The sequence below is a fragment of the Panicum virgatum genome, chromosome 9K (assembly GCF_016808335.1).
Source record: "Panicum virgatum strain AP13 chromosome 9K, P.virgatum_v5, whole genome shotgun sequence".
NCBI classification, from domain to species: domain Eukaryota; kingdom Viridiplantae; phylum Streptophyta; class Magnoliopsida; order Poales; family Poaceae; genus Panicum; species Panicum virgatum.
In genome coordinates this window covers 15,551,093-15,563,072 of record NC_053144.1, presented here as the reverse complement: position 1 = coordinate 15,563,072, position 11,980 = coordinate 15,551,093, and the positions used below count along the sequence as shown (strand labels likewise).

At 46.1% G+C, this 11,980-nt stretch overlaps 1 protein-coding gene across 1 annotated transcript; it reads right to left on the bottom strand.

The window, feature by feature from the left end:
* Nucleotides 1-947: 947 nt before the first annotated feature.
* On the bottom strand, nt 948-2,947 carry LOC120650359 (cyclin-D5-1-like). Its single transcript, XM_039927474.1, has 5 exons — nt 2,486-2,947; nt 2,254-2,340; nt 1,875-2,178; nt 1,666-1,802; nt 948-1,536 (listed from the first exon to the last, which is right to left on the bottom strand). Exons 1-5 carry the CDS (start codon nt 2,822-2,824, stop codon nt 1,315-1,317), a joined length of 1,089 nt encoding a protein of 362 aa, XP_039783408.1. The 5' UTR covers nt 2,825-2,947; the 3' UTR covers nt 948-1,314.
* Between the last annotated feature and the right edge of the window lie 9,033 nt (nt 2,948-11,980).

Genomic DNA, 11,980 nt, shown 5'->3' with positions numbered 1-11,980 from the left:
CGTGTTCCGGTCGGTAAAAAAACCCTGAGCAGAACCAGGTTGCAGCAGAAAACAAAAAAGGTCACCTACACTCTGCAGCACGATCAGCCGGGAGGGAAGACGACCCCAGAAGCAGAGTGGAGGATGGTGTGACCAGACCAGACCAGACCACGCATGCAGGTTGCACAAGAATCGCTCTGGATCCTTATCCTCATCACCATGCATCTCAAGTTCTCAATTCTCACAAATACCAACATGTAGGGTTTGGGTTTACAGCAACACGATCCAAAGGCTCTCTGCCTTCAGTAGCAGTAGGCCAGTAGCAAAGAGCAAGAGAATCTCACGTGCTAAAAGGGAGGGCTTGCTTGTAGTACAACCCTGCGAGGAGGAACCACCCCTCGGTCACCGCTCGCTCCATTGGAGATATCGTCCATGTCTGGATGAGCCAGTGCCCGGTGGACGGTGGTGGAATGGCGACCGGGCCTACTGCCGCTGCGGCTTCCGATCAGCAGGGAGGTGTGGACTGCAGCGTGCAGCTCTGCAGGGAGAGCTGCCTGCAGCAGGCCAGCAGCCAAAGTCCAACAGCCTTGCGCTGCTCCAGTGCTCCTCCTCCTGCTGCTGCTTTAGGCCGTGTTTAGTTTAGGGGAGGTGTAAACGCAAAATTTTTTTCGAAAAAATCTTTTAAATTTGAAGTACTAAATGAAGTCTATTTATAAAACTTTTTACACAGATGAGTTGTAAATCGCGAGACGAATCTAATGATGCTAATTAATTCATGATTAAGCAATAATTAGCGGATGGTTACTGTAGCATCACTGTTGTAAATCATGGATTAAGTTGGCTCGTTAAATTCGTCTCGCGATTTACAGCCCAACCATGCAAAAATTTTTACAAATAGACTTCATTTAGTACTTCAAATTAACAAGATTCTTTTTTACTTTAATGCATTTACGATTTTGTGTTTATGGGTGGGAACTAAACAGGACCTTATATTATGTGCTCACACCTTCGAGATTTTCTTGACATCTCCCCTATCCTCGGGAAAGGAGCTCAAGCTCGGCCATCGCCACCCTCTTCATTCTTCTTTCTCTGTTTTTTTGTCCTTTTCTTCATCCTCTCGCTCTCGCTCGATCTCATCAACCTCACACAAGAACATCGGCAATCCAACACGGCGGGCGGCGCTGCCAATCACCGCTTATTTGGCAGCGCCACCGGCGATCAAAGAACTAAAGGAAACACACTAAGATCCGTGAACATGATTAATTAGCTGCGTCGATCGGAGCTGCTGCCACCGTAGGACGGCTGACAAAAACGTGCCCGTCCCGGCGGCGCTCCTCACCGGCCGACGGCCGGCAGCTCGAGCAGCCGCGCCCTCTTGTTGCTGCTCCTCGCCGCTGCCGCGAACGGGGAGGAGGCCGCGTCGACGGTCACGGGCTCGTACGTGCTGCCGCCGGCGCCGATCGAGCCGGGGCTGCATGGCGACGGCGGCGGCCTCTTGGCCGCCGGCGAGTTCTCGCTCGCGCTCAGCATCAGGCTGTGGCAGGCGCGCACGTCCTCCTGATCACCGGAAGAAAAAGAAAACGATCAGGATCGTTGCTACAAAACTTGGTTCCGTGGAGACGTGTCGGGAACATACATACAGAGCAGTATAGTATAGTGACGAGCAGGTGCTGGGCTTGCACTGACCTTGTCAACCAGGCAGGATGGGGAGATGCTGCTCATCTTCGACTCCAGCGCCTCCTTTGACAAAGCGCCACCATGGCTAGCCGCCAGAACGGCGGCGACGGCCACGGTGGACGGCCGGTAGTCGAGCACGCTCGCAGCTGCAGCCGCAGATTTTCAGACATCACCAAGAAAGAATGTGGAGGATGCGGTTGCAGAAAAAAAAAACTAACCTTCGGCTGTTGTGAAGATGAGGGCGGGGGCCTTGGCAGCGGCGAGACCGCCGCCGGCGCCGCCGCCGCGGCGTAGCCTGGAGGAGAGGCAGGGGAGGTAGTCGAAGGGGGTGACGCCGCCCATACGCCACCCCAGCGTGGACAGCACCAGCAGCTCCATCCGCCGGATGGAGTCGCAGCTGAAGTCGTACTCGTCGTCGGCGCGGAACTCCGGCAGCGCCGGCGCGCGGTACTCCTCCATCTTCGCCGCCAGCGACACGCACGCCACCGCCAGGAGCCGCGCCGCCCACGGCATCACCGACCTCTGCAGTCGCGGTCGTCAGTCCCGGTGGGAAAAAACAGAGGAGATTGCGACTGATCGACACGGATGGTTGGTTACGTCGAAGCAGCGGTGGAGGCAGAAGCGGTCGAAGTAGGAGACGGCCAGGTACGCCGTGCGGTGGGAGAAGCCGAAGCAAGCTCGAGTCTGCAATGGCGGCGGCGGGTCAAAATCAAAGCTCAAGAAAGCGATAGATGGGAGCAAGCAAGCAAGCTCGAAGCTCTTTCGCATCAAGAAATGAATGGAGGTAGGTGAAAGATGCATGGAAACTTGTGCTTGACCATTCATTCACCTCGATGATCCACTTGACGGTGTCCCGGCGCGCGCGCCGGAACCAGTCCTCGGAGGAGGGCACCGGCGACGGCGGCGACTCGGCGCCGGCGTCAGAGGAGGAGGCAGGGGACGAGGACGGGGAAGGCGAGCTGCAGAAGCTGCTCTCCTTGGACACGAGGTGGCCCATGTACTCCTCTTCCTCTTCCTCAGCTTCCCCGTACAGCAGGAGCAGCTTCCCGTCGTCGACGCCGCCGCCGAGGTCGGCGCCGTCCTCCAGGCACATGAGCGAGAAGGAGCAGCCGGCCGCGCGGTCCTCCTCTGCCTCCCCCATTATCAGTTCACTGTTTCCACTGTTCATCCTTTCTCGCCACGCCGGAATCAGGCCGCCGGAGCCATCTGATTCCGGCCGCCGGAAATGGAAGCTCGGAGGAGGTGGGAGCCGAGCAAGGTGGCTGCCGCTCGAGCTGAGCACCCTCTATTTAAGTCTCTCTCTCTGCTCCCTCACTTCACTGTCCACTCTACTCGTCGAATCGGTCGACATTTTTTTTCTTGTCAGGCTTTGTTCAGATGTTTTGCAAAAAATATTTTGCGATGCAATCTGTCTAATTTGAAGTACTAAATGAAGTCTATTTATAAAACTTTTTACACAGATGTATTGTAAATCGCGAGACGAATCTAATGATGCTAATTAATTCATGATTAATTCATAATTAGCGGATTGTAGCATTATTGTTGCAAATCATGAATTAGGTAGGCTCATTAGATTCGTCTCACAATTTACAGCCCATTTATGTAAAAAAATTTGTAAATAGACTTCATTTAATACTTCATGTATGTGTCGAAATATTCGATGTGACATTTTTTTTTAATTCACGGGGTTTGGGTTTACGGTTTGTTATAGGGCCTCAATGACCTCGAGGCGCTTGTTGGTTCCGCTTTCGACTGAATTCATGTCGTCAGGGTGGGGCCGCCAACGCCATAGTCAGTGCAGGCGAGCTGGCTTGACTGAACCGATGGGGCTCGGAGTCCGGGGCTCCAATCACCGGGCTTGACCGGGCGGTGCCATGTCCGCTTCTGCACACCTCTGACTTCGAGGTACTTGAAATCGTAGCATCGGTGGTTAGACGGCTTGCTTGCGGCGGGCCTGAGCTCACTTTCACTCATGATTAGTATTTTACTTCGTTTACTAGCTTCGGTATTTCTGTGGGTTGAGTTTCCTTTGTTTTATGTAATATCGGTCTTGTATTAAACCAGCATGTTTCTTCTCCTTAAATGAAATAGCAGTGCTCCTGCTTTAACCTTCAAAAAAAGAAATCGTAGCATCGGCGAGCCCAATGATGGGCAGCTCCATCTCGGAACAACGGAGACGACGACATGGATTTGGATTCGGCGCAGATGCATTTGTTGATGACTTGTAGGTCTATTAGGACATGGAACTAAACTGCATTTTTCTGTTCCAAACATGCTCTAATGATGCTATGGAATTGTGCAAGATTAGATAGAGCATTGATGATCAATTTTAACTGTGAAACAGAGAACAAAGTGTGTATAGCAGAAGCCATCCACACCACTCCAAAGCAGGATCCATGGATCCACCTAGTTCAACTTGATTATCTAATAGTTTTAGTCCAAGCTACTCAATTTGGAAAAAAATAGTTAATTAAGTTGAACTAGTGTGGGTCAATGTTCGATTCATGCCCATCTCTTTACTGCGGTCTACACAGTTTAAGTTCTTTCCACTCGCCATTGGTAGCATGGGTTAGATTTAAGTCTATTTTGTTATTACTTGTAGTTATTTTCAATGCATTGGTCAAGCCCTTTTTATACAGAACTGTTAGCTGATTATCATTTCACAATTTTGAACACATGTCCAACCATAAATTAAGTGTCATATACTACTGTATATAAAAAAAATGCTAAGCACGTAACAGTAAGTGATGGCAGGTCAAGTTATTAATGTGAAATACGATCGCTGATCATTTGTTTTCAAGTGCTCTACAGGTCAAGTTGATCTGAGAAAATAAAACTAATAGTGACCTGGAGTCTTCAGTTGCATCTTGGGATCAGTCAAAAGTTTTGGCACCAATGAGGATCTAGTGACAGAAATACGATCTTACTCTCCACAAATCAAACCAGCAATCACTCCTACCAAAGGACGTTTTTCAGATCCAGCAAGTTAACTACTGGTCCAGATGCATCAAGTCTATATAGTTAATCCAGGAAAAATCCAGGCATTAATCACCCGATGCCGCCCTACCGCATCGCCAATTACTCGTGTCTATACACTGTCAGTAGGAAATAATCACCTAGATCCAGTACAGCTCAAGCTGCCTATCCTCATGCCATGTGACTGCTGACCAAAGGTATGGGCAACGCTAGCAACAAAGCATGACGCAGTATTACTCAACCCATCCAGTACACCACCAGTATTGTTTCATAATTTTCCACGACCACTACGGTGAAATCGTGAGGCAAAGGACTGGATCGTAGTAGAAGATCGGCCGGATCCTGTAGCGATCGATCTCCAGCATCATCAGGCTAGCCGGGGCAGGCAGGCAGGCAGGCATATTCAGATGCGAACAGTGTGCAGGAAAAACAGCGGCTACTCTGATACAGTCGCGGGGATCTGATGCAGCGCGCAGACGCTGGCGGTCAGTGGTCACGCCTACACTACACGTACATGCTGCGTGGCCGGACAGCGGCAGTTGAATATACAGCAGGGAGATGCCCTCGGACGGCCGGCAGATGAAGAAAGGACCCCAGGAGTAGTGTAGATCAGCACAGGGACCACGCTTGCATTGTGAACAATCTTTTTTGTTGGTACCCATCGATGGCTGTGTTTAGACGGAGAAAAAGTGGGAGAAAAAGTCACATCGGTAACTGTAGCACACTGTAGTATTTTTCGTTTGTTTATGGTAAATATTGTTCTACCATAACCTAACTAGGCTCAAAAGATTCGTCTCGCAGCGTACATCAAAACTATGTAATTAGTTTTTTTATTTAACTACATTTAGTACTCCATGCATGGGTCATTTACTATATTTAATGTTTCGATGTGACAGGAGATATGATGAAAAGTTTGGAAATTTTGGAAATTTTGTGGGATCTAAACACACCCGATGTTACAACCTGCTGCTGTAGGCTCGTAGTTTATGCCGGCGTGATTCGGGCAAAAACGGACAGCCGGGGAATCGTGCCTGAAAAATCCCTTCGTTTTGTCCGAGCTTGTTGAAAGCGAGACCGGAAGGGGGTGGGGGGTAGGGGGAACAAGAAAGGGATGATGATATTTCTCTGAATAGGGGTGGGCATTTAAAACCCGAAAAAACCAAACCGAACCGAACCGAACCGAATAGACCGAAATGTCGGTCTATTCGGGTTCTCGGGTTCGGGTTCGGTCCACACTTATGGTTTAATTCGGGGTACGGGTTAGGGTTCGGTTCCTAGCCTCCAAAACCCGAATAGATCGAATAACCCGAAATTCATTCAAACTCTTGGTATGCCATGATATCTTATGTGATTTTTGAACTTATTAGCTAATAGTTGTTATCTCATCTTAATATTTGTATGTCTATTTCATTATGCTATTTTTTCATAGTTACTTATCGCTATTACTCGTACTTCTATTTAACTATTCATTGCATATATTTTGATGGAAGATGAGGGTGTGTTTATTATTCGGTTAATTCGGTGGACCGAATAGACCGAACCGAAATATTCGGTCTATTCGGGTTCGGTTCCTAATTTTGTCTTTAAAATTTCGGTTCTCATTTTTTTGAAATCCGAAATTCGCAAAACCCGAATAGACCGAACCGAAATACCCGAATAGACCGAATGCCCACCCCTATCTCTGAACAATTATTGTAGTCTAATCCTCTGCGATTCTAGCTCAATCGACTCCCGTCGCCGTCGGCGAGGCTTTCCTTTGGTTCGAGAGGGGATTTTTCGAGGCCACAGGTGGTGATTCTTGTCTTAGGAAGAGAGGTCTGTGGTTTGGGTTACATACTGCATACCTGTCTAGTTTCAAGGCTCCAAGGTTCGATATAAGTTTGGTTACAAGTCAGTACTTTGAGTTATTATTATTTTGCTGCTTTTGTTGACAGTTACGCGCTTTGTCAAACTGTTCTAAAAAATTTTAGAGGCACATCTGAGAAGCGCGCGGGAATCAGGAATTCAAAGTTCCCCGGTCCGAAAGCGACTGTAAACAATTCACTCTGACGCACCATTCATCCCTGAATCTGACAAGTGGCACCTGATCCAACGATGGGGGGATGCTAGCGATCGATCGATGGAAGTTCAGAGCGCAGATCAGAGAACACAAGTGGCACCTGCCCAAATGAAACATCATGGAAGTTCAGAGTGCAGATCAAGATCCATAGATCGATCGATCAGATTTGAGACTGGGAAACGGCACAGAGCCGAGAACCCGTGATGGGAGCAGCAGGCTGCTTGAGAACTCAAAATTTTTTCGCCAACTAAACACAGCCTGACGAGCACACTGTCAGTCTATACCCATGCGTGATGATGCATATTGTTTCTTGCAGTTAAAGGATTCCAGGCAGAGCTGATGGTGCAAAAATTCATTCTTGGTGAGTTCAGAGTGAGCGGTCTCGTCGGTGCACTGTGACCGACGACCAAGGCATTTAAAGGTGGTTGCACATGCCTCCAAAGTCTAGCCGGTTTCAATCCAACCCTGCGTCTGCGTCTGCGTCTGCGTCTGCGTCTTCGGTGTCCAAGCACGCACAGCAAACTGACTGGCCTCGAGGAGCAGAGAGGACTCGAAGCAAAGTTGTGTTTAGTTGTAAAAAAAATACCAAAAGTGTTTGCGAAAAGTATTGTAGCATTTTTCATTTGTATGTGATAAATATTGTCCTACCATAGACTAACTAGGCTCAAAAGATTCGTCTCGCAACATACATCAAAACTATGCAATTAGTTTTTTTATTTACCTACATTTAGTACTCCATGCATGGGCCATTTGCTATATTTAATATTTCGATGTGATGGAAAGTTTGGAGGAATTGAGATGAACTAAACACAGCACAAGTCCGTTTTGGCTGGGAGGCAGCTTTGAGCCCAGGTTTTAATTTCCTGGGATTAGTTGTGGTGGCCAAGTGAGGGAATGAAGGGACTTGTTCCCCAACATTGAAGGCACTTCATCCTCTCTTTTCATCTTCTTGTTTTTTTTTAACAAAAGGGCCGGGGGTTATATGAAGGACTTAGATTTTTCATCAGCAAAAGCAACGGATTTGCAGCTGTTGGATCCAAAAAGACGTTCTAGCTCGCTTCAAAGAGAACGATCTTATCTTACATCCTGCTGCACATGGCACTAAGCATAGGATTTGAGCCTCGCCTAGTGACACTTCTGGGCGAGTTTCTTTGTTGACATGAATGATAAATGTGGCTAGCGTCGGTAGACCAGTTGGTCTGTCCAGGCGCTCGGCACCCCGGCTCAGGTTCATCCCCGGCCGGGGCGAGTTTGATGGCCGGGGGTGGCGTGGTTTATCTGCATGTTGAAAAAAAAAATCTCTTGCCATCCCACTCCAAAGGACCGCCTCACAATGACTGTGGTGCTGCTGTTTGGGTGGGGCGGGGTTTGAGGATTTTCTCGATATGTCTGAGGAAGTCTTTTTACTACAACACAATGCCGTAGGGCGGTCTTGCTTTATGAATGATAAATGTAGTGAGACGAAGGTTTATATTTCAATTTTCCAAGATACCATTATACAACACCAGATGGTTTTCTTGTCTTTCACTCTTTAGAACGACGCCTGACTGCTACATCCACATTTTTGCACTGCAAATTACTGGAGAAGTATCGCCAAAAGGAACCTGCTGATTTGGTCTCCAGTTCAAATCAGATGGCAAAACCTAATGCAGAAAAGCAGCTTTTCGAAACAATTAAAAATGTACTAGGAACTTGGGAGGCACCCTAGTCTAAACCAAGACTTGATAATCTGAAACCATGTTACTTTGGATTTCCATTACTGCTGGTATTAGACCCAGCCTTAATAGAAAAAAAAACTATAATATATGCACGCCGTTTTCAGTTGTAACTCTGTTTTTCTCTCCTGGGTTATAGGTGTAGTCCTTTTCCTCTAGGGGCTAACATCATGGGGGGTAACTTTTCTAACACAGATAGCAGGTTATTGGAGGTAACTTTAATTTCTCCCATATGTCTCCAAAAGCTGATGCTCTCAACCCTGAAAGCAACAGTGCACTTCCGATGGACCTTTTTTTTCCAACAGAAAACTTGTCTCGAGAGTACTTATATTTAATACAATTTTTCGTATATCAGTTTTATTTTGATAAGATCGAGGGGTCATGTTTGTCCTGAGGATTACTTATCACTTTATTTAAAGTTGACAGTAAACGGCAAAAATATGAAATAGAATTCTCTTCTCATGAATATATTTTACAAGCAATTATGTAAAAACTCATGTACCAAGTAAGATTTACTCAAATAATCTCTCATCTCTTGCACTGAACTTGAGAAATTATATCGAGATGGTCTGATCTATAGGCTATTTTTTTTGGAAAAGGAAAACTTTATTTATTTCAAGAAGAATACATCGAGGTAATACATCGTCTTGAAAATTTCCCGGCCTATGTCGGAAGGGCACACAACCTATAAAAGTTTGACAAGAAACCTGACACACTAATGTCTGTTAATCCTAAGACTAGACCGCTACTCATATACCTAGGCAAAAAGTCTTTGGCTACCTGTGCCAAAAAAAGAGATGCCGCTACAAGAATGTCCTGCGAAGTATGCCGTTGAAGGATATCCTACGTACGGGTGTAAGCATCTAGACCCTCAAGGTATGTTTCGGTGATTAATGACAACAATTATTGTGACTAATGAGTTGGTGCAGCTTAATAGTTCATTATCGCTCATTTGGTCATATGTCAAAAGAGGCCCCTCAATTCCATTATTCAAAAAGGCGATCTCGGTATTCAACTCATATATATGTCAAGACTAAGGATCTTCCTAGTCCTAAGTGTCATAAGGTTGAGAAGGACACTTAGGTTAGTATAGGTTTTATAGTTTTGTAGTGATCGCACTATTAAGAGGGGTTAAGGCCAAGTAACTTGAGCATGGACATGGTCAATCAAAAATGGATGCACACTATGGTCACTCAGGTTCCTAGAAGTTTAAATAAGTGGTTCTCAACTCATATCTCAAGAACATTTGGATTTCATTCAAGACTCAAATCAGAAAAGGTAAAATCAGAAAAAGTCTTTAACACCGGTTTAACCGACGCTTACATTCTTCTCTACGTCGGTTAAACGAAGTCAGCAGAGTCTGGACAAGTCAACACACCGGTTAAACCGACGTGTTTGAATTTAACGTCGGTGCATTAGTCCAGAGTTGGTTTTTTCCAGGGTGTTTCAAGGTTCTATACACCGGTTAAACCGACACTGTTTGAATTGAGACGTCGGTGCAATTGACCAGTGAGATGGTTTTTTCAGGGATTTCTGAAGTTGTTCTCACCGGTTAAACCGACGATGGTTTTGAGTTAACGTCGGTGCAGTTGTCCAGAGACTTAGTTTTTCAGTTGATCAGTGGACAACTACACTCACCGGTTAAACCGATGATACGTCGGTTAATCTGCCTAAGTTGTAACGGCTAGTTTTCAGAAGGGGCAGTTTTCATTCATCGGTTAAACCGACGCTGGCTATTGGAGGATCGTCGGATTAACCGACGCTACGCAGTTTTCTGGCAGCTTTTCTCCAACGGCTCTATTTGTGTGAGCTGCCTATATATACCCCTCCAATGGGTCATTTTGCTACTTCTTGACACCAGGCAACATCCATACACTTATACAATAGTCAAGAGCCACCTTGAGCTTCATCTTCCATCAAATTGATCATTCAATCATTCAAGAAGCAAGGCTAAGGACTTGAGTAGAGAGAAGCTTGTGTGCATCCGTTCTTGGTGATCGGTTCTTGCTCAAGTGAAGGCCCTAGCTTGTTACTCTTGGTGATTGACATCACCTAGGCGATCTTGGTGATCGAGGTGTTTCTCGCGGAGCTTGCCAAGGATTGTGGGAGCCCGGAGAAGAAGATTGTACGTGGCTTGATCTCCACCACGCCGGGATGGTAAACGGAGACTCTTAGTGAGCACCCACGTCTCGGTGACATGGGAGGTGACAAAACTCTTTTTGAGTGTCACAACGTGGATTAGGGGTGTGTGCCAACACATCGATACCACGGGAAAAAAATTCGGTCGTCTCTTGTCCACTCTCTTTATTCAAGCATTTTCTTTCATGCAATTTATTCATGTACTTGACTTAGAGATCATTACTTAGCTCTACCTTGCTAGGCTTTACTTCTCGTTATATCTCTCATAGCTTGTGTAGGTAGCTTAGTTATCCGGTTGGTGAATTGGTGCCTTACTAGCTTGCATAGGTTAAGGTTGCTTTTATTGTGTTTTAGAAATTGAAAAAGGCTCAATTCACCCCCCTCTTGGTCCATCGATCCTTTCAATTGGTATCAGAGCTTCGTTGCTCATTTGGATCATTAGGCTTCACCGCCTAGAGCTATGGCCAAGATGGGTGGTTCGCCTCCTCACTTCGAGGGCAAGAACTTTGCTTATTGGAAAGTTCGCATGGCCGCATACCTTGATGCGATTGCCCCCGAAGTGTGGTTGGCAACAAAGACCGGGTTCACCGGAACTCCCACCTCGGAACAATTAAAATGGAATGCCAAGGCTAGAAATGCAATTTTCGAAGCCATTAGTGAGGAAGTCTTTGCTAGAGTTAATGGCATGGACTTAGCAAGTGATATTTGGAATGAGCTCATTGAAATTCATGAAGGCTCCACTAAAGTTCGTGAGCAAAAATATCACTTGTTTAGAGCTAAGTATGATTCCTTTAAAATGCTAGCTCATGAAAATTGCAATGATATGTATTCTCGCGTGAATGTCATTGTCAAGGACATTAATGCACTTAAAATATCCAAAATTGACAGTGGCTCCATCAATCGCAAGATTCTCATGCTCCTCCCGAACCCCAAGTACAACATCATCAATGCAATGCTTCAAAAAGAGAATCTTGACACAATGGAAGTGGGAGAACTTGTGGGCGAAATTCGCGCTCATGAAATGGGTATCCTTCGTATGTCCGAAGAGCCAACTTCAAGCAAATCAATTGCTCTAAAGACCAAGGCAACCAAATCCCGCAAGCTCAAGATGATCAAGCAAGAATCAAGCTCAAACAATGAAGAAGATGATCATCATGAAAGCTCATCCGATGTTGAAGATGATGGAGAACTTGCTCTCATGATGAGAAAGTTCACACGCTTGAATGATAAGATCAATAAGAAGGGTTTCAACTTTGACTCTAAAAGAAGAATGTTCCGGCCAATGGATGTCAAGAACAAAATTTACTACAATTGTGGAGAAAAAAGTCACATCCGTCCAAATTGCCCCAAGCCGGACAAAAGAGACAAGGATAACAAGACCAAGCATCGCCATGATTCAAGCGATGATGATGAAGAAGAAAGGAAGAACAAAAAC

What these genes read in the sequence shown, in the direction of transcription:
- LOC120650359 (XM_039927474.1), bottom strand. Translation starts at nt 2,824, where the DNA reads ATGAACAGTGGAAACAGTGAACTGATAATGGGGGAGGCAGAGGAGGAC. An exon ending in CCGTCAAGTGGATCATCGAG is followed by an intron (nt 2,341 to 2,485) that starts GTGAATGAATGG and finishes CCGCCATTGCAG; the next exon opens with ACTCGAGCTTGCTTCGGCTT. An exon ending in CATCCTGCCTGGTTGACAAG is followed by an intron (nt 1,537 to 1,665) that starts GTCAGTGCAAGC and finishes TCCGGTGATCAG; the next exon opens with GAGGACGTGCGCGCCTGCCA.